We start from the raw sequence: 22,535 nt of genomic DNA on the forward strand, positions 1-22,535 counted from the left end.
GGTTTCCTGTTTTGCTTGGTTTTTTTGCAGGGTGGGGGGGGACTCAGTACCCTGTATCTTCTAATGTGGTTTTCTGGATTATAAAAGAAACCAATAAGTTGACCATTATCAATAAATAACTTGCTTTTAAAGTTTAGGGAGTCATTTTTACAATGTGCGTTCAGATATTGAGATTTAGTTTGGAAGTTCTTGGGATAAATAGAAGTCAGAGAGCATTTTCCAGTTGTGAAAAATACACAAACTTCTGTCTTTCTTATACTAAGTGAAATGAATTTAAAGAGCTCTTGGATACCTTTTTCCCAAGAATGCTTGGTCCCGAACAGACCTGAACTAAGAAAAGTAGAAGGAAGTTATCACTCAGTTTACCTCTTGTAAAGAACTGTAGCTAATTAATGTTGGTGTTTTTTAATTTTGAGTGAGAGAGAGAATAAATATGTGCAGTTTGCTTTGGATGGTATTCTTTAACTGTTTGGTAAAAGATATGAAGGATGTTGACAGAGCAGTGGTACCCATCTTATCACAGTATGTGTCAGAGATTTGTTTGTTATTCCTCCTGTTTTCATCATTTCAGTGAAATGGAGAGAAGAAGAAACTGTCAGATTGCATTTGGGTCCCTGCATTACAATAGAATTGTACTTTTTTTTCCCCTCCAACCCTCCATTTAGGCAAAAATGGAGTGTATGGGATTGCGTAGTATAGTGTTCCCTGTCTTTCCTGTTGTTTCTTGTATCCAGTTCAGTTCTTTGCCCTTCTTTGGCCAGCAGTGAAAATGTGTGTTCAGAGCAATTATCTGCTTCACAGGATGGCACCTCAGAGTTGCCTGCTATCCTGGTGAGGAGAGATAAGAGAATACTATAGAATGTATAAAAAAAACCCCACAACCTTGTTTACTCTTTGTCAAGAGACTTTACAGCCATCTGAACACGTGACTGTTTGGCCAAGAAATACCTTCTACTCTGTCCAGATATCAGAAAAGATTATAATGATGGAGACAGTCCAAGATAGCTAGCCTAGTGTAAAGCCCGGGTTTCTGTGTTGTCAAGACTGTCCTCTATGATTGGGTGGTGTGTGCTGGAGCAAGGGGCACAGAATAACCAGATGAAAAGACCATGTGGACTACTGAGACCGTATATTCCTCGTATGGTTTAAAGTGCTTGTTAAGTTTATAACTAAACCCAAGAAATGTACTGTCTCTAAAAAGCCTCCCAAAATGTATGACTTTTTTTTTTTTAATCTCTTTTTTTATCTCCCCTCCCTCCTTTCTGATTGATTCTTTATTTTTGTCTTCAGAATTTCAAATTTAGATGAGTTCTTGCTAAAATAAAAAATCCTCTCTTCGCATACAGAAAAAGCTTGCAATGATTGTTCAGAGCTGGACTCTGACACACAAATACTTAATAGAAAGAGAGTAATTAAAATCAAATGTAGATGAAATGAATTATGCAACAATGCTGTCTGTTTTCTTCATTTTTGTCCAAAATCTTGCAACAGTGGCTCTAAGTGCAGGTCACAGCACAAATCATCAGGACAGTTGTTCATGCTTGAATATTTATTAATCATGTTTCTGAAGCTCTAGCTATTTTAAATTAGGCTAAGATTTTATTACCATCTGTATATTTCCGTAGTGACTTAACTTTTAAGTCTTGCTTCTCTGGGAAGCTAATATAACTGAAGAGGGATACTTGGGAAGAAAGTGATAATGTGAATGTGTGTCTTCATTATTATTTTATTTTGGTTTTCACTTGTAGGTGACAGCTGTGCCACTGGATTTCTACTGCAATGATCAAAGTGCAGAATATGAGCGTAAAGCACTAAAGGAAGGAGGAAGTCTTGAAGCAAAGCAGTGTGTATTAAATGGTTCTCCTGAACTTGCAGCTGATTGGCAGAAGCAAAGCTCCCAGTTCTTCCCAGAATATCCAGGAGGGTTGTTAGGGATTAGGCCTCAGAATGGTTGGTCTTTCATCCGGATACCAGGTGAGTTTTTGAGACCTTTGGTGGAATGCTAATGAGGTGAAGGAAAGGGGGCAGCTACACTTTTTCCCCTCTTCTTAGTGAAAAACATTCCAATGGTTGTGGAGAATGCTATTATTTTATTACTTGTGTATTGTGTGAAACAAATAGCCAGCAAAGACAGAAAACCTAACATAACCTCCTTTGGTGCATAAATCAACTAGTGCTTGTGGGTGGATAAATAGAGAGCTTTGCTTGTTAATCCACAGCGCTTTTTCTTGCTCCATCCCTTTCCCTCTGCCCTTCAGCTGGGAGGATATTAAAAATATTTCTTCCACCACAACTCCCAGAACTAAAGACTGTTTTAAGATTGGTATCTGGTGGTTGCCACCTTTTATCAGTGCATCCTACCAGGAGGTCTGCTGAAACACCTTGGTATTGGCCTAGGAGGATCATTTGTCAGTCCTCCCAACTGGAGAGAAAACATTATGCCTGCAGCAGTCTAAAAAGAGAAGTAATAGTCTGGGGACAAAATGGAATGAAAAATAGCCTGGAAAACAGTCTGGATGCTTTTCCAGTCTTTGACTGGACCTTGGTTGGAAAACTGCAGAAATGCCTTTAAATTCTGGAGCCAGGGTTGGAAAAGGATACCAATGCAGTAATAAAGCAAATTTAGTCTTTGTTTCCGTTCTTGGGATTAGACCTGGGTTCTTGCCACGGGTAACTAACTCTCAGGAGTTTGATTAACAGTGCTACAATGACATTCAGTGGTGAGAACTACTGTTGCCTTGTAGTATGATGGTGCTGAACAGTGAAAAGTATCTTCAGTGAAGCACTGGAGATCTGAGAGATGGCCAGGAGGAAATGTAGCTCATATTCCCAAAGTACTAACTTGTTCCCAGACTGTTATTGGTCAAAGATGTTTGTAGGAGGAAATGAAGAGGATGGAAGCAAAATGGGCTTCTGCTTGCTGGGGTCTGGTTTAGTGAGAGTGCTCATAAGGAAATTGGATCCAAGTAATCCAGAGGGATATGCATGTGTACTGGGGTAGCGTTTCAGATTAAACTGATTCAGTACCACGTGATAACACATTTTACAGCTTGTTTGTCTTGGCAGAATATTGGGTTGTTATTAGCAGTTAAAAGAAAATGGGAGAGGATACAAATGCTGGGATACAATGGATAGGAAGAAAGGCATGAAAGGAGGTGTGCATGAGTGCGAGAGGCTTTGGAGTAGTGATGGTGCTCAAAAGGGTAGCTTCTGTTCTGAAAATGGTCCTGTGTTCTTAAAACCCTGACTTCTGGCTGTGTTACTAGGAAAGCTTTATTAAAGAAGATGATAGGAATTAAACAAATGTATTTTGAATAATAAAACACAAGAGTCTTTTGGGAGTGAATGTGCTGAACGGCACATATGCAAGCATAAACATGGATGTCCAGGTGGGGGAGAACAATGTTAAGCAGGTGGTTGGGGAGTGAGTAATAAAGAATTAAGTTTAGTTGGTGGCTGTTGGCTTTTAACAAGTGTGTTCAGGAACAGATTTATGCAGGTTGGTGTTAGCTAGGTCAGAAGTAAGTTTGAGAGCGGATAGGAAGGAATGTAGATGCAAGGACAGTGCAGCTATGTATATAGGTATAATGGAGACCAGTACAGAAGGTGAATAATGATTAACTTGAAGTGGACTGTAGGGATAAAGTCCAATGAAGGTAACAGAACCAAAGGCATGAAGTTCTGTACTAAGTAGGCAAAGAGAACAAAGAAGTGGTTTCTATCTGTCTTAACCCTGCCTTCCCGTCTCTGACAGAGTTCCCAGTACCCTGGCAGCAGGCTCAGTTGCCTTCACTGTGGGAATCTCTTGAGGCTTTTCCTGTTCTTTGAAAGAAAAATGGTCCTGGATTAAATGGCAGGAAGTGTCTGAGTCCTTTTAGCATCGATAAAAAGTACCGGCCTCACTGGCTGTTTACTGTGAGAGCCAGCTCCTCACTGACCCCATTGTGCTGTGTAGACTGCTGCAGAGTAGGGCCAGGGTGGGGGGTGCACTGGAACCCACACTTTGTCTCCCTTCTCTCCAAATTTTTACATATTCAGAAGGGCATTTTCTAATTCCCCAGAGGAGCCTGGGCCTAGCCCCAAGGTACAGTCACCCACCCTGGTGATTTTCAAAAAGCATCTTGATGCCTGCCTTGCTGGGGTCATGTAACCCCAGCAGTCTTTCCTGTCCAAATGCAGGGGGGCTGGACCTGATGATCTTGTAAGGTCCCTTCCAGCCCCTAACATCTATGAATCAATTGGAGCTCCTCACTAGGGTTATTTTGAGTGATAATCAGTAGTGATTACCTCTGTTCCACAGGCATTAGTATCCCATAGCACCCCTAGACAACCAGCTTGAAGTTCATCCCCTACTAGCCTGGCAATAGTTCTGCATTCTGCTGGCTAAAGAGTCACCATTTGATCCATTGGCACTAGCTTGTTGATTCTGACCAGGCTGCTTTTCCTCTTCGCTTTCCATAGTACCAAAGGAATAAATTCAGTGATTGTTACCCAGAAGGCAGAATTTGCTATCAGATCTGTTGGGATAAATTACAAGTTTGATTTTTTTTTTTTAATTTATAATGAAAAATGGAATTTAATTGACAAGCTTTATATGGGAAAAAAACATTTCAAAATGAAATCTTGGTTAGAAAATAGAGATTTAAAAAAAAAAATTGGAGAAAATCCTACTGAAAGTATTTTTCCATGGGGAATAGTAGAAATTAAAAGCAAAGGGACATTAGAGGGTGAGAGGTATTCTTACCTTTTTGGATCAGCTCTAAGTTTCACAGTGGTGTTCTCTCTTGGGGATGATAGGAATACAGTCAGTCATGGGTCTCTCAAAGCAGTCTCTGTTATGACGTCAACACTAGATGGCAGCCTTTAAACAGGCAAAGGTTTTTTAAGTTTTAAATAACTAATACTGTTAGGACAGGGCACTGCAAAACATCAAATTAAAATGAACCATCTTTATTTCAGGAGTATTCTGCCATTAATTTTTACTCGCTTTCATTTAGGAATTTTGGCTGTGATCTCAGCAGCTTAGTCTGTTCCATTTGCCAGGAATTAAGCAAACTAGGGTTTTGTTGTCAGGTGGTTTTTGTGGTGTTCATTCTTGACACTGTGACCCCCTGCTTGCTTGATATGAAAGAGTTAAAAACCATCTGCTAAGAGGTCCTCCTTCATGCACAGTGTGCATTTTGTTGCTGTTTAAGCTACTGACATAGAGACATAAGGAACGAATAATAATCCATATAATGTTTCCAGTTACCAAAATGTAAAGCAGCCTGTTCACACTTTAAGAGACTGCAAAAGAAAAACGGTAGCATTTTGTCTTTTGAAACATCCCAGAAACTCTACTCAAGTTTTCAAGTCTATCTTAATTGACTTTGGACAGATTTATTTATAAACCCACTGTTCACTTCATTCCTTTTTTATTCTCATCACACTTTTAATAGACTATCACATTGGCTCTTTTTTGTGTCTATGCTCCTCATATTGCATTACTAAATAATTAAATGCATGCTGCAGTTGGAATCTAACATACTGGGAAAAGCACAAAAGTAAATGGGGTCTTTGGTTTAAAGGTAAATTTAATATAGTTTTTATTGTTTTTAAGGTCTCACCTGTGGAAACTTTAAAACATTATATATACACATTTTGAAACCATTTTGTTCTTAAATCATTTTCTCCACTTATCTGTCAAGACCTTAGTTAGGATTCAGTTTTTCTTATGAAACTTAATGAAATTACTTGATAGCATGTAAGGAATTGTGGTTGGGCTCTGTTGTAGAAATCCAAATTCTACTTATGTTGGCTAGAAAACACTTGCAGCCCTGAACTTGGGTCTTGTTCTATCCTTACTGGTGACTCTAGTCTGAGCATTCCCGAGATATGGGTCTAAAAGGATTCTAACTCTGAATTGCTGGTTAGCATGTTGCTAAGTCTTGGTAACACATGCTGATCACCCCCAGAAGTTCCCCACTGGACAAATGGGAGGAAGGGTATAATTGACAAACTGTGCATACAGGAAAACCAAAAGAAAAGATCATTAAAGTAACCTAAACAAGACAGACAAAGGCATGAAAAGTTGTCTGCATCAGTAAAAGATAAATGAAGACAAACTCTGACACCATTCCTAATATGGTAAGAGGCTGATTATACCAGAACAGAAAACATCCCAGGCTTAACTTAATAGTACAAAGATAATGGCTAATAATTTTACATATTGTTACCAACTCATAACATTAGGCCCAAAAAGAATTGTTCATGTGGTTTGATGTCTTGCATAGCAAAGGCCCAACATTTCACCCAATAATTCCTGTATCAAACCCATAACTTCTGGTTGACCTAGAGGATGTCATTTAGAAAGACATCTACAGTCTTGATTTTACAGACTTGAAGTGCTAGAAAATATGCCACATCCTATAAAGGTTTCCAATGGTTAATTTTCCTTACTGTTAAAAAAAAATCTGCCTTTTTTCTAAACACATTTTATTTAGTCTCAGTCACTGGATTTTATACCTTTCCTAGATTAGACAGACTCTTTACTATCAATAATTTTTTTTCTGTGTAGGTTCCGAGAGACTATTACCAAATTATTTCTTAACTCCCACAACATTCCTGCAGGTGAGCTAAGGCAGTACAGGTTGGATGAATAGGCTGTAAGGTGGATAGAAAACTGGCTGGATCATTGGGCTCAGAGGGTAATCAATGACTCGATGTCTAGTTGACAGCTGGTATCAAGTGGAGTGCCCAAGGGTTTGGTCCTGGGGCCAGTTTTGTTCAATATCTTCATCAATGACCTGGAAGATGACATAGAGTGCATCCTCAGCAAATTTGCAGATGACACCAAGGTGTGGGGGTAGTAGATACACTGGACGGTAGGGTCAGGATTCAGAGAGACCTTGACAAATTGGAGGATTGGACCACAAGAAATCTCATGAGATTCAATAAGGACATGTACAAAGTCCTGCACTTGGGATGGAACAGTCCCATAAATTGGTACAAGCTGGGGCTGACTGGTTAGGCAGTAGTTCTGCACAAAAGAACCTGGGGGTTACGGTGGACAACAAGCTGAATACGAGCCAACAATGTGCCTTTGTTGTCAAGAAGCCTAACAGCATACTGGGCTTCACTGGTAGGTGTGTTGCCAGCAGATCAAAGTGATTATTCTCCTTTATTTGGCACTGGTGAGGCCACATCTGGAGTATGGTATTCAGTTTTGGGCCCCCCACTACAGATTGGAAAAAGTCCAGCAGAGGGCAGTGAAAACAGTTCAGGGGCACATGACTTGTAAGGAGAGGCTGAGGGAACTGGGCTTATTTAGTCTAAAGAAGAGAAGCAGCCTTCAACTACTTAAAGGGTGGTTCGAAAGAGGATGGAGCTAGACTGTCAGTGGTGGAAGATGACAGAACAAGGAGCAATGGTCTCAGGTTGCAGCAAGGGAAGTTTAAGTTGGATATTAGGGAGAACTTTATCACTATGAGGGTAGTAAATCACTGGAACAGGTTACCCGGAGAGGTTATGGACTCTCCATCCTTGGAGGTTTTTAACACCTGAGTAGATAAAGGTTTGGCTGGGATGATATAGTTGGGGATGGTCCTGCTTTGAACAGGGGGTTGGACTAGATGACCTCCTGAGGTCCCTTCCAACCCTAGTTTTCTTTGATTCTATGATTCTAACTGCTTCTTGGATAACCAACATAGATTGAACATCTTAGTTCCCTCACTAAAGGTAGGCTTTCCAGGCCTTAAAGTAGTCTTATAATTCTTTTCTAACTCTTTTTCAGTTTTTCAGCAACATCTTTAAAGTGTGGACACTAGACCTAATCATGTTATTTCAACAAAATTCTCATTTATGCATTGTACAAATAAAATGCCACCTCCCTGCTCCTACTGGATAATCCTCTCTTTATTCATTCTTTTTAGTCCTCTTAGCCACATGATTGCATGAGAAACTCCATACTCAATTGGCTATCCTCCATAACCCATGTCTTATTCCAAAATATTACTTTTCCAGGGTACGGTCTCCTTTCCCTTTGCTTGATCTGCAGCCTGTGTTACTGAATACACAATCTTGCATTTATCTATATTAAAGTACACATCTTTATATGTTAATTGATTTGTTTAAGTAAACCTTTGCTTGTTGTTTACCTGTTCAGAAATTTGTGTCATATTCAAATGTTACCATCAATGATCTTACTTTTTTCCAGACTATTGATAAATATATTAGCACTCAGACTAAGAACAGATCATTTGTTCTGTTCTCACTAAAACAGAATCTCACCAAAAATGTTCCCAGTGGATGAAGATTCCTCATTATTAATTGTTCTTTTCTTAGATCTATCAGTTGTTCTGTTTTACTGAATTTAATCTGTGCTACAATCATTTTGTGTATTGCTAATTTTTCATCATGTTATGAAATACTAAATTAAAATTCCTTGTAGAAATAATTAGGTCAGTCCATCAGGTCAGGCTGAATTTGTATATCCCAAAGTATAAAATGGCATCTCTACATAATAGGGAGCTGGACTCGGAGAGTGGTTGCAGTCCACCCCAACATGAACCACCTGCAGTTGTCAGCTTTCCATTATGGTTTTAAGGCTGCGATTCAGGCATCAAAAGAATAAAAAGTCCTGTGTGCCCTTTCAGCTAAGAAGTTTTTTGAAGAAACATATCCTTTATCGCCACTTATCCCCTTTTCACTGGCAGTACATTGTTTATTAAAGATTATGTACACAGTCTACAAACAGGAAGTTCTCCTTCCTGGAAAATATTGCATGAGTAGTACTGAAGGAGAGGTCATGAAAAATAAGATTTCATGCATCTTTAAGATTGCCAGCTGGAAGCATTCTTAAAAAAACCCCTAACAATAGAGAGAGACTAGAAGAGTTGGACGTTGTTCTGAATTGTATTTCATTTTATATAAATGAGGGAAATGTGTTTCTGTGTCTGTGCGTCGGTGATGGATGTGGTTTTGCAAATAGATTAGTGACATGAAGGCTATAACCAAACCTCAAAGGCTATAGTACTGAATGTCCAAAAGACAGAATTTGAATGTCAGGCATGAAAATAAACAGACTGCTTTAAATGCTAGTTTGCACCATAAAAAAACATGTGAATGTGCTCCTGATAATACTTCAGATAAGGCCTTAAGTGGAACATGCCTGTCCAAATAAAGGCAGTTCCTTACTTGTGTGAACCTGTTTCCTAGAATGGCGGAAATGGAGCTTTTTAATTATAGCTGAGTGAGTATCCATTTAGACTTCAGTCCCAGCCCAGACCAGCAAGTTCCTGTCAATAGTAACGTTAGAAGTGTCAGTGAGGAGGGAGGTTGCAGCTCTTCCAATCACTTTAAGGAGATGCTACTGTATGAATATGCTGCAAAGTTTTAGAAGTATTTTTATCTCGGCTTGTTTTATGCAGGTGTTTCAGGCTTTTAAGTTGCCTTTTTCTTTTCCTCTCCTCCTCAGACAAAGAGAGCCTTATCACGGACAGTGGGAAGCTTTATGCTCTTGATCTTCTGTTGACACGGCTGAAATCTCAAGGACACAGAGTTCTAATCTACTCTCAGATGACACGGATGATTGACTTACTGGAGGTAGGAGAGGCTTTGCCTGATAGGAAGGGACTTCTGAAGAAACAGATTTGACATCTATCACTTCTGTAATTTGTATCAGGCAAGCCTGACACAAGTAATTGCATGGATAATTGCCTATTTAAGACATTCCCATAAAAGAAAGCCAGTGGACATTAATGATGAGGAGATGAATGGGAGATTTAGGTATATAATATATATAATAAACTAGCGAATTGCGCATCAAGAATAACGGGGGCGGAGCTGGGATGGAGTGCCGCCACCTAATGCCCCATGCTGCCGCAGTGCCTCTTTCAGGGAGTGGGGTGGGGGAGCTAAGGCCGGCGCTGGAGATGCTGTCACCAACGCGTGTTGTTGGAGCAGCATCTCTAGCTCTGGTGCAGAGCATATGGCAGTGACAGCTCTGGCTTCAGGTCTGGTATGTTGTGGCAGCAAGGCCAGTAGCTGAGGAGCTGGGGCCACAGCAGTGGCAATGGGTGGAGCAGCCAGAGGGTGACCAGGGCTGTGTCAGCTCTCGCTTGCCCCGCCCTCCCTCCCCCCCGCCACTGATCACCATGTCTACTTGAGCTCAAAGGTCCCAGATTCTATGGCAGGCCATTCCTTCTCCCCTTCCCCAAGTCATGGCCCTCAACTTCTGCTGGCCTGTTGGTAACCCAGCAGGTCAGATGCAGCAGCTCCATAGGCTGGCCCATATATTTGACACCCCTGCCTTACAGGAAACAAGGTCACTAGTCCCTTCTGTCTAAAGCCAGTAGGGCCTGGGATTCTTGCTGGAGCAGCATACATACACAAGAACCATGGAAAGAAGTGCCTTGTTTTATAGTTCCTCTGTTTTGTGAATGATCGACACTGATAGCTTTTGTGTCCATGCAGTTTTCCTCAAATAAAAAAATAATTGACATAATATATGTTAGATGGGAAATGGCTTTTGGGGGTTTTGAAAACCATTGGAATGTGTTTGAGTGGGGTAATTGGCAAAGAGGAAAAATACATGCTTTTAAGAAGCAGTGGAGTTTCACTGTGGCTGGAACGCCAGGGTCTTGGACCTCTATAGCCTAGTGATTAGAGCACTCCCTGGAACAAGGGAAGTCCTGGGTTTAGTCTCTACCAGCAGAATTATTTTTGTTTTTTATCCAATGATTGTCTTAATATAAAATGCTTGAACAGCATTGGGAGCAAGCAGGGTAGCCTGTGTCTGTAGCTTACTAGTTAGGGCATACTAGATGAGAGTTCTTGGTTCTTCCCAGAATTAAACAATATACACTATTTGTGCATTTTTCATTAGCCAGTCATTAGTAGAAAATGGAAATTATCCTATAGGAACCAAAATCCAGGATTCCACTGCCTCCATGGGTGCTCTCATTCCTTAGCTACAGAGGCAGGTTCCTTTTTAGTTAGTTCTCCTTCTGGCTTCATGACTTGCATTCTTCTCTGCCCAGCTTCAACAGGAGGGCTGGAGATTGCCTCTCTCAGGCTATTCTGTAGTCTAATGGCTAAGGCACTCTCTTGGGAAATGGGATATCTGGGTTCCTCATGGTGTGTTGGAGGTTTCCCAGGTCCAAGGAAAATAACCACCCAGACAGCATGAATCACTTGTTCCCAGAAACTCAGTATGCTGCCTCAGAAATGTGATTAGGTTTGTATCATAAGTAAACAGCAATGCTGAATGGACAGCTTGAGAAGAACAGGAGTTCAGAAGTAAACCTGGGCTTTAGAATTTCCCATTGGCCACCTCCTAAGTGTTTTATAAACCATTCTTTAGAGCATGAAATGCTCTCTATCTTGTGTAAAGACTTATATTCCTAAACCTGAATAGCTCATGCATCTCTAAGATCTTTCCACTGACTCTGGTGGAGATGCTAGACAACTAACTGGCTTATTTTGAATTTCCCTCGAGGCAGGCACTCAAAAGTTAGGCAGAGCAAGTTTAATCACATACCATTACAATTTGAATTCTGTCAAATACTTTTAGGCTTAAAAACATGAAAATTTTGAATCGGTATCCAAGTGTTTAGAAACCAATTGCTGCAATCTATTTGTGATAGATTTTAAACACAGAAACATGATTTTTGTGTATGCTCAGTTTTTCTTTCTGCTGCTCACAGATGACCATGCATTTCCAAATGAGAGGACAGTAGACTGTCTTTCTGAATCCTGGTCACTTCATCAGCCTGAGATGTTTAGGCTATACCTCTTTTCCTGCAAATACTGGCTGCAGTACAGTTTTGTGCCCAAACGTCAGGGGTTGTCTGCACTCCGCAGACCAAAGAATGAGGTAGTTTAAAGCCCCTACCTTGTTATTAGCATTCTATCCTTTAAATATTTTGAGGCACCAATGACCATTTGTTTTCCTGTTCAATCCCTTTCCACCAAAGAACCAGTATTCCAAGGCCTTATTACCTAGATTGATCTGTCTGCCAAGAGCTGTTTATATTCCCTTTCCCCACCCCCCACAGTTATGGTGGAAAAGTTCAAGGTGAGCAAGATGAAGCCCCAGAAGTCTTCTTTTTGTGAGAGAACTTGTTTGGAGCTGTACAGGGAGGGAGCTAGGCTACCGTTGCTCCTAGCCCTTAAATCCTTATTCTACCAAAGGAAAAGAATGGTCGTCTGGATGGCATGTTTGGGGCATTTGCCCCTTTCTGTACTGGTCAAAACATCATCAGTGACAGTTCTGGAAAGGTGGGCCTGTCTTTCTGAATGCCAAGGGAAGAGCAAACCTGATGTTCACTACACAGAAATGGGATTTCTCAGAGTTAAATCCCTGAACTTCTCACCATATTCAAGTCTACTGCAAAAAAGAAAAGCTCTGGGGCAATGGTTCTCAACTTCTCTAGAGTCGGAGCACTCCTTCAAAACTCTACCCTGGAGCCGGGGCATGCAGGCTGCAACTCACGGCTCTGCCCTGGCTGCGGACCACACTATCACCGCCACAAGATCCCAGCCTGGCTCCAGAGCAGCTCCCCACCCTGCCAGCAGGAGTGGTGCTAGGGGGGGACTTGGGGCTATAGCCACCCCAAAATTCCCTGTAGTCATCCCTCCCAGCAGTGCCACTGCCACTGCCCTCCCTGCATAGACGGTGGCAGCTGAACATGCCCTGCTCCTGCCCGCAGTACAGTCCCCTTCAGCCCCTCCACCAGGAAGAGGCTGGTGCTGCTGCTGCCTGCCAGTGCAACAGAGACCAGTCTCCTTGGAAACCCTGGCCCCGTGCTATCACAGGGCGCCTGCTGCTGGGGTCTCCATGGAAATCGGCCCCAGCCACGCAGGCAGGGGCTGCTGGGAACTGGAGTCCACTGCTGGCCAGATCTTGCCTGCAGTCTGGACTTTGCCTGCCTTTGCTCTATGGGAAGCCCCACCTCACTGTGGCTACTGCTTGAGCTCTGGCTGTGGTAACAGCTTCTGACTATTGTGCTGCTGAGGCTGCCTGGGTCCTAGCAAAAGCTGGGGCTCGGACTGCTCCTAGAAGCCCCACCACTTTGGCCAAAGCCCTGGCGCTGCCTGTGGTGCTGCCTGCCAGCATCCCAGCTCTCACCAGGGCACTGTCTGTCTTTAGCTTGTTTAGTTCAGTAGAGTGGAGAGAAACTGTGGACCCAAAGGCTTGATGTCAGATTGCAGAAGCAGAGTGAATTTACCAAGTTAAAACACATTTTGCATATGGGAAACATCAAAACCAATAAATTACATTAGTCACCAAGACTCACTAGATTCTTATGTTCTGTGAGCACATGTGTAGTAGCTGGAAGATGCAAACTGTATTCCTCACCTACCTCTTGCTGCCTAATATGTTTTGATTAAAGAAAAGATGAGGCTTGGTTTTCTGAAGATTCAGAAGTTGTAAAGCTTGTGTATTTCACTGGTCTCTATACTGCAGACAGGCAGAGCAGGAGGTACAAACATATAATTCCATTGTGCATTATCATGTGTCCTCCTTCCATTGCAGAGCTTTGCTGGTAGAAATCAGCAGAGAAGCTGATTTCCCGTTCCCTACACCCTCCAAGTTTTCAGGTTATATTTTAGAGAAAGAGCTGTTGTGTGTTTGGTACAGGAAAAAGAGTGGAAAAATTAAATGGCATAAAAGCAAGTGATATAGTGTGCTTGCTGGCTTTGATTGTCTGCAAGCATGATTTATAGTGTAATACATTTTTGGGTTTTTCATTTCACAGAGGTATAGAAAAGGCAAGCATCCTTATTTGGAACAGTTTTGTAACAGTAATGTCTTTACTGCTTGATAGAGCAGAAGTTTAATCAACCAAGGGGAAATACTTTTGGTTAAAGGGGAAGATCCTTGGATAAAAGTCCAAAGATGATTAATAATAGTGATAGTTTATTGCTGCTTTTCTGGTTTATTGACTTTTGCAAAATAATATTGGAGCAAAGGTGGCATGTTCCCAAAAGTGAAAGTAAAATTTAAGTACTTGGCGTTCAAGAATTTTTCAAAGCTGGTAGAATCACAATAACCATAGTTCAGCACATCCTAAAAGATGGAAATTCCACAATTTAGTATGATTCCTTTCAGCTTAATTTTTTTAAAAAAAATGTTTATTGTACATCAACAAAATCATAATAAGCTATCTCCACCTAATCAGAAACTAATGGCCTTACAAATCAATTTGGCATGTAACTAGAAAAAATAGCAATTAGAGAAATGTAATAAAATATTAAAGATGATGAAAAAAATCTAACTCATCAGAGTTTATTACCCTCAAAAGGGAGACCTGCTAAGAGACTCCATGGAGTCCCCTAGAGTCTTTGCTGTTGCTGTAGATTTTTATGTGGGAGGTGTTGGAGATGAGCGGAAGAATAAAACCAGAGATGTCAGTTATACAAAATAGTGTCACTGATTTAATATTATAATAGATGATGTAATAATGCTGAAATAAGAAGCTGTTCTTATTTAAATAAGAGGAATAGCCAAGGAGTCTATTCCTTCCCAGTACATAAGACTAATTTTGTAAAATACCCAATACCCCAAGTGAAAAATAGAATAACCACAGCCAGGTTATTTCTGTGGGTACTGACTAGTGCATATATCCCAAGTGACCTTATTTTTCTTTTCATTCTTTTGGATGAGAGTGAGAGATTAACTTTCCTGTTCCTCTCCATTTCAAGAATTTATTGAAAAGAAACCTTTGTCAAATGCCTTTCCCTCTATAGCTTCAGTATCCAAAACACGCCCTTTATGTGCTGTTCTATTTTTTTAATTATATTTCATATCAGAATAACAGTGGAAATGAGAGTTAACTGCTCTAACAGTGAGAACACCAAAATCCTAGACCTATGGGTATTTTGTATGGCAAGGAAACAATTTTTAATTCTGCTATTACAGAGCAGGAGATACAAAAAGCATAAATGAGGGAGAAAAGCAAATTTATTACAACTAATTCAGTGTTCATAAAGAAATAGCATTTTATGTGAGTGACTGCATACATGTTATATATTTTGCATCCTAGTTTAATCTGATTCTTACTTTATGGTATATAATTCTCTCCTCCGAGTACACAAGCAATCTCCTCTGTCTTCAGCACATTTATTTATCAAAGGACACAAACTGGCCTATCTTTAGAAGGAAGTAAAATTGTTGGTTTGTATTCTTCATATGATCATGTCAGCATTAAACGAATATTTCATTTCAAGGGATAATAACATTTTTGCAAACTGATTCATACACAAAAATTACATTAGAACCAAAAATTTCGAGGCGTTATAGACAAGTCTAGCACCTAAGCATGGTGCAGCTTCCCATTATCATGATACTGCAACATCTTGTTTCTGCTAGAACCCATGCATTTATTTCTAAACCGTCAATTCCCTGGTTTATATGGGTTTTGAAATTATTAATACTTCTATTGTCATTTTGTCATGTTAATGACCCAATCTGTAATATAGACAATATGTTGTAATTTTCAACAGTGTTGTTATGTTCCTGGATTGTAACTTTGGCTCAATTTATATATGGCTTTCCCAGTGTAAAAGAGGAATTTATCAGCAGGGACCCTGCTTTTCTCTGATAAAGTAGAAATTCTCTGATAAAAATTCACAAATTCTCTAATAAACCCCCCAAAATCCATTATTAAAATTAAAGGCCCCACTGGCCCTGCTCCCCCAGCCCTGCTGGAGGGAGCCTACAGGTTCCAAGCTTATGGGGCCAGGGACCCAGGTCCACAGCCTCCTGCCTCCCCAACAGGAGGTGGAGGCTGCCGCAGTGGAGCGGAGCCTGGCTCCCCCCACCCTTTCCCCTGGTGTCTGCTATGGGCTTAGGCAGGGTTGGCCCAGCTCCCCACCATGGCACGCACTCCCTGGGGGCAGGAGGAACTTCTCTCCCAAATTGGTGCGTGGGAGTGGGGGCAGGCATGGGCTGTGGGCTTGGGCTCCTGCCTTGCTGCGCGTCCCCGGGACCTCTAGTCCAGTGACCCAGCGTACCAGGGAAGAGTGGAGCCACATGGAGAAGCTGCTGCTGTGAGCTCCATGCTGCCCTGGCGACGTGCCCCCCTGCATGCATGGCTGCAGTGAGGGCAGCAGCATGGGCTTGTGCTCCTAACTGCTGCCACACACACAGGGAATATGTTGCCAGGGCAGCGTGTAGCTCGCAACAGTAAGCAGCTTTTCTTGCATGGCTGGCTGCACTTTGCCCTGCCATGCCGGGTCACACCCGCTGGGCTGTGGAGGCCCCAGGGAGGGCAGCAGGGCGGGAGCCCATGCCTGCAGAGTGCAGCCCACCCCCAGCCCTGCTCCACACGTAGATCTGGGGGGCACAGGCCCCCCCCTGCCTCCTGGGAGTGCGCGCCGTGGAAGGGACCTGGCCCTGTGGCCTGTCCCACTCCCCACTGGGGCCCTGCAGCTGCGCGTTGCAGCCCTGGTCCCAACCCCAGCCCTGCCCAGCTCCTTCTGTCCCTTCCTACAGGGGCCTCAATTCCCACCCCCCACCACTTACCTGTGGGAGCTGCTCTCCATGGCGCCCCCTGTCTGACTGCCCTCATCTAGCTCTCTCCCAGCCCTCTTCGGGCTGAAACTCTGCCAGCCTGCAGAGGGCTCGCTGCAAAATCTGTAGGTTTCTCTGCTAAAATAACAAATCAGTGTTTCCCTCCAGTAAGGAGGGAAATCTGTGTTTTACTCCGTTTTTCTGTGGGAAATGGAAAACCCGGCTCCCTGCTTATCAGCAATGCTGCCTGTGGACCAATAGTCACAGAGTAGCTGAGAATGCAATTGGCAGCTGAAGGTTCCTCCCTTTTATGGGTTTCATTTCTCCCAAGGATAAAATAAGACCTTGCCCACAAGGGTCCAGTTTTAGGGCAGTGAAGATTTTGCCAGCCATAAACACTGGACCAGTTTCCAGGGTTAAGCAAGGAGTGTGCAATGAGATCTCTACCAACTTAAATTGGCTTTTTGCTCATGATCTTTCTGTCCTATCTATTCTTTGCTGTGAGCATTGATTTATGGCCATCACATTGATAACATAATCTGCTGAAAGAAAGAGGTGGAATGGTTAGAAAGTTTTTCAATTTTTGCTAATGCTAGCATTTTTATTTCCTCCTGCTTAGTGTGGAGTCCCTGCTTTTTCTGACCAGCTCACAGTTCTCTTTCCTCTGACAGAAAGTTGCTTGGGTTGATAAGAGTAGAGCCAAAAATGTGGAAATAACAAATACCTGAAATAGTAAGACCACTTGTACCTACTTGATTTGGGTGTTCAGTGCTGCTAAGGGTTGGTAAGAGAGGCAGTTAGCAGTGTTCATCTGAGATTAGTCAAGAGGTATGGTAGATGTGTACCTTTATAGACTAAATAATTCAGATACATCTTTTGTGAACCCAAGTTCACTTCATCAGATACTGTGAAAGGATGTGCATAAAGCAGAGTATAAGGAGAGAGAACTAGATCACTGTGATAGAGGATTGCCTTCATGAGCTTAAGCTGTCATTTATATAAGTAGTTTAATTTAATAGGACCCCTTCTTGTTTCTAACAATGCCAAATAGGTTGCAAGATAGATTATTTACATTAAATAAGGAAGGGGTGTGAAGGTCAGTCACATCATTAATGGAGAATTGCAAATTCTAATTGTCCGCTTCATGGGAGGAGGAGGATAAATCTACCTGAAGCCTTGCTGTCAAGGGAAGAACCATTATTGTAGTTAGCAAATTTTCCTTATCTATTCATAGTTTACTTTTTCATGGAACCAATAATAGGTGTGACAAGAAATTGAAGAAACAATACAGCACTGTGAATTCTGAAAACCAGGGCAATGGGTTAATCAGTAAAAACCATGAGTGTCTTCTTCCATATGTAGATAGAGATGCTTTTCTGGCAGCATCACAGATGTACAAAAGCTTGTGGAAAATGGCTAATTAACTTAGACTCAGCTGTTAAGCTGTAGTTTATTAGTAAGTGCTTTGGAATGAGGATATGCAAGTAAACAAGGACAGAGTTATTCCTGTGGATAGTTTGGGTTTTTAAGGCTGATCCTGGAGATGTTGGTGATAAAACTTAATTTAGCCTTTCAAGTAATTGTCCACGTACATGTCATTTGTAGGTGTTTCTCATGCCCCTGAACTTTGATCAGTGACTTCTTTCTTTAGCAGTATCTGGTGCTCTGTTCCCACCTCTTGTACCACTCCCATGCCAAAGGCAAAAGTGCATTTTGTGCTTCTTAGGGTACTGTGTTGTCTGGCCCTCCTCTAATTTTATTGGCTAACTGATAATGTATACCTAGCTTGGAACAGCTCAGGGAGCACAGGGGCTGTGCACAGACCTGCTTGGACACAGCTGCTACTGGGAGATGCTCCCCAGAGCCTTTGATGGGGTGGGAGGGGGAAGGAGAAGTCAGCGGCAAGTCCTGACAGACAGCACAGCTCACATGAAGCTGTGGGCTGTAGTAGCAGCAGGCAAGAGCCTTTCCCAGCCCCAAGTTTGCTAGGAGAGAGTGAACAGACTACCTATGGGTACAACTCCCCTTCTCATCCCTCTCCTCCCTACTTCCCTGCCACCTTTCTTCCTGAGGCACTGCCCAGCTTCCCTTTCTCACCAGACTGTGCTCCATTCTAAACATTAACCAGTAATGCATTATCAATACAAATATACTTGTTTAAATGTTTAACTTTTCACATCCCTAATTCAATTCTGCCTCCTGGTTTCCTAGGAGCCTGTCTTCCACCCTCTCCTGGCTGAGCTGTTAGAGACCTGACTCCGAACAAGCATTGCTCCCTCCCAGTATTACTTGCTTGATATTCTGCTTTGTCCTAAGCCATCTAAGGTTGTACTGCCCATTAATGATGTGGTCATAAAACCTACTGTACTCATATAGCAAGCCCCTATGTCATGGCCCCTACTGATAAGAAAGTAGACAAGAAAGTACCATGTCACTCCAAAAGCAGCAACCTTTTTTTTATTTCTATTGTGCTCCATCATCACTAAGTGTAATGTTGGCTAATGAGAGAGCTTCTTTGTACAAGTCAGTTTCTAAAGAGAAAGTGCTGCTGAGATTGGACCTCTTAGGTCAAAGGTCTTCCTCCTCTGCAAGCTTACAATTTAGGATGGTGAGCTATCAAGCTGCACTGAACTACTTTGGTTTTAATTTTTTGACATATTGCATTTTTAGCTAAGGATCTTCGCAGAGGTTATGCAGACTCCCTCCTCTCTCCAGTGTTGAGGGGCACGAACCTACATTAGATGTCATGGGCTTGCTCTGTGGCACTGTGGTGGTCGTAAGGGGATCCTACTAGTTTTAAGGTTCCAGACTCCATAACAAGATCCCTCTCCCTTCCAGAGCCAGTTGGCCCTCTTTTATCTGGCCTGTGTCCAGAAAGCATTGGAACATTGAGTCCTGGACACAGTACACTATACAATTCCACATGCTCCCTACCACAAACCTGTATCTTTCCAACAACCGTTCTTGCGAGTGTTTCCTTCTGGAGGAAGGTCTGCTCCTTGTTGGCCTTGAAGGAAAGGGGTTTTACAGCAGTTAATTCCTGGTTCCAAAAACGAAAGAAGAATGGTGCCCCATGCTGAACTCACTGGAGCTCAGCTGGTTTATCTGCAGGCTCAAGTTCAAGTTGATGATACCGGTGACCATAATTCCATCCATGCACCAAAGTAACTAGCTGGCATGCCATAAGATCCCCTAAAGTGAGACAGGATGGTTTGTCATACAGGGCCCTCCTGTTTGGACTTTCCACTGTCCCATGTATTTTCTTTTTTTTACTGAGCACTTTCAAGTGGTAGCTGGAAATGGGATTGTAGTCTTTTCCCTGATTTGACAAAGGGGCTCCACAGAACATGTTAGAGTAGGAGTGAAAAAATATATGGCCCACAGAGCCTCTCTGTCCAGCCCACTGGACCACAGCACACACCAGAAATTGGGGATGTGGCCTGCCCCAAAATCCAGAGCCCTTTTGTCCCTGCTGGGCATGGACATCAGTGGTGAGCATGGCTTGCCGCCAGCACCACTGGACTCATTCCCCCAGACCCTATATTGCCACCATCAAACTCCTTGTTGCCACCTCTTCAGTGACCACTGCAGCAGCCCTCATACCCTGGGCTGGATCTGGTTTTCAGGGAACCCTGTGGCCCAGATCTAGTCCAGGGCCCCAAGTGAGTTTGTCACCCCTTTGTTAGAGAATCTTCACACAGCTACATGCCTCTTTAATGTCTTTTGTCTGAGAAATACCATCTTTGACCCTAGTATGCAACGGCTTTGGTTAATAGGGGTGACTCTAGAGTCAGTATCAACAAAGGTTTACTTTCTACAGGAGGACAATGAGCTCATGGAATAACTTATCTTATGTATCAAAAAACATGCTATGGAAATAGTAGGCTATTAGTTTGCTTGGAACATGACTTTTTCATCTTTGCAATACTGCACATCAGATATCATCTCAAGGTTATGCAAACCTGCTAGTGCAAAATATCTCCCGGGAGACATTCCCTCAGTATGGTTGCCACAGTCTTTCAGATTTTGTTGTGTTCCACATACTGGTAAAAAGACTCAAGAAATATATTTTAAAGGGTTCTCTCTCTGTTTCTCTCTGCCTCTCTCTGCCCTGATCCATACCTGTCATTAAAAATGCATACCCATCTGTACATTACTGTCAATACAAATGCCTCTTTTCTCGGATGGGGGGTGCCCACATAAAACTTCTAGGTTCAGAGTATCTGGATACTGGAGGAGATATAGCAAGCACCACATCAGTGTGGCTCAGGGCAACACAGAAGGCTTTCAGAACTTTTTCACAGGGGTGTCATATCCAAATAATGAAGAAAAGCACCACAACTATATTTAAATCAACAAACTCACTGGGCAGGGAAGCTGTCCATCTAGCAGCATTGTATCTATTACCAGATTCATATGCTGAAAGTGCATTGGGCTGGCCTGGCCTTCAGAACCCTGGGGTGAACCTTCGTAGCAAAGCTATCTCCATCATAAGTGAGAGATCCAACAGCTCTGCTATTTAGAGTAGATTTATCCAGGTGTGGGCCTCTTTGATGTAGATTGCCAACACATGTCAAAGCTTTTATGCTAGCAGAGGCCTCAGTCCAGGTCCTCTTCCTGGTCTTGTGGTGAAAGGTGTTCTGTCTGCCTTTCTTTGCCTCTGATCCCCTGAATACACTGCAGGGAGAGTCGGCTCTCAACTCTTCTGTTTCCTGCGGGACTAAGATAGTTTTGGTGCAGCGCCTTCTGCTGCTGAGGTCACCAGGGTATTCCTACTAGTATTGTTGACCCAAACAAGAGAGAGTGAGCTGCACCCAACCTTATACTCCCTTCATCTCAGCCTGGAGGCTGAATGGTTCTTGCAAATATAGCAAGAATGTTCTGCCCATATAAGGAGCATTCTCATACACAGCAGAAAGACCCCCTAACAGATGTCTATGCCAATGCCCTCTCTGTTGGCTATTACCCAAGCCAGATGGGTAGGTGAGATCTAGGATCTTATGATGGAGCTTCCCTCTACCACCTTTTACCTGTATATGGTGACCCTGAGACTCACCCATATTTCTACCTAAGGTGGTCTCTCAGTTAGGTTAACTTGCTTGTATTCTTTCCAAAATCTTATTCCTCCAGAACTGAGGCTTCTCTGTATTCATTAAATGTTAAAAGCTCTGGCTTATTATCTGGGGAGAATTAGGCCATTCCAAAACTCCATTGCTTTTTATTTCTACAGCAAAAAGATCTTAAAGCACTTGATATCAGCCCAAACTAAATGGATCTCTTCATAAAATTGTGCTATGACATTACCAGAACGGAACTGTCCTTTATGTGGGTTGGACAAGAGCCTAACCCACTCCCATAGCCTCCCTGATGGATGTTTCCAAAAGTGACATCTGCAAAGCAGTCACCTGGAGCTCAATGCTTACTTTTATTAATATTACACTATGGCAGACGCCTCAGCAGCATATACTGCATTTGGTAGAGCAGTCCTGCACTCAGAGTCCAGCCTAGGGGGACCACATACGTATGAGCACTGCTGGGAGTTGCTCACAAGTGAGAATGTGTGTAAGGTTACCTAATGGAGTTCTTTGAAATGCATTGTCTACATGTGCATTCACATTCTGCCCTCCTTCCCTTTTTTCCTCAGTTCAGTTTGGGACTCTCTGGTTAAGAGGGAACTGAGCAGGAAGTGTGCATTATCCTCTACCTTCAGCTTGGAGGACTGTGAGGGTGGACGTGGAATAGGGTGCAGATGCTGCTAAAGCAAAGTCTCCAGTGAAAGCTCAGAGGCATGGGATGTCAACAAGTGAGAATACGTATGTGAACAGTGCATCTCAAGGAACTAGTCTACTTACCGACAAGCAGCTTCATTTTCAATAAACAGTGTGAGGTAGTTAGCTAACTATGTTAGTTTACCCTGCCTTCATTTTCAATGATTCATAAGGAATATGAACTCATATATGCCTCTGAATGGATTAGTCTCTAAGGTGCCACCCTGCCTTGCCCCTCTGTTTTGACTTCAGACTAACACAGCTAACTTTCT

The 22,535-nt window shown here is 42.5% G+C and overlaps 1 protein-coding gene across 6 annotated transcripts in view; it reads left to right on the forward strand.

The window, feature by feature from the left end:
• The window catches only part of INO80 (INO80 complex ATPase subunit), a 126,714-nt gene that overhangs the window by 73,124 nt on the left and 31,055 nt on the right, over positions 1–22,535 (forward strand). For all 6 annotated transcript variants that reach the window (XM_059722987.1, XM_059722986.1, XM_019496558.2 and 3 more), the window contains 2 exons: positions 1,749–1,974; positions 9,455–9,582. In XM_059722987.1, the coding sequence (XP_059578970.1) occupies positions 1,749–1,974; positions 9,455–9,582 (354 nt within the window). The remainder of the gene's footprint in view (positions 1–1,748; positions 1,975–9,454; positions 9,583–22,535) is intronic.

Source organism: Alligator mississippiensis, chromosome 2 (assembly GCF_030867095.1).
Source record: "Alligator mississippiensis isolate rAllMis1 chromosome 2, rAllMis1, whole genome shotgun sequence".
In the NCBI taxonomy this organism is placed as follows: Eukaryota; Metazoa; Chordata; order Crocodylia; family Alligatoridae; genus Alligator; species Alligator mississippiensis.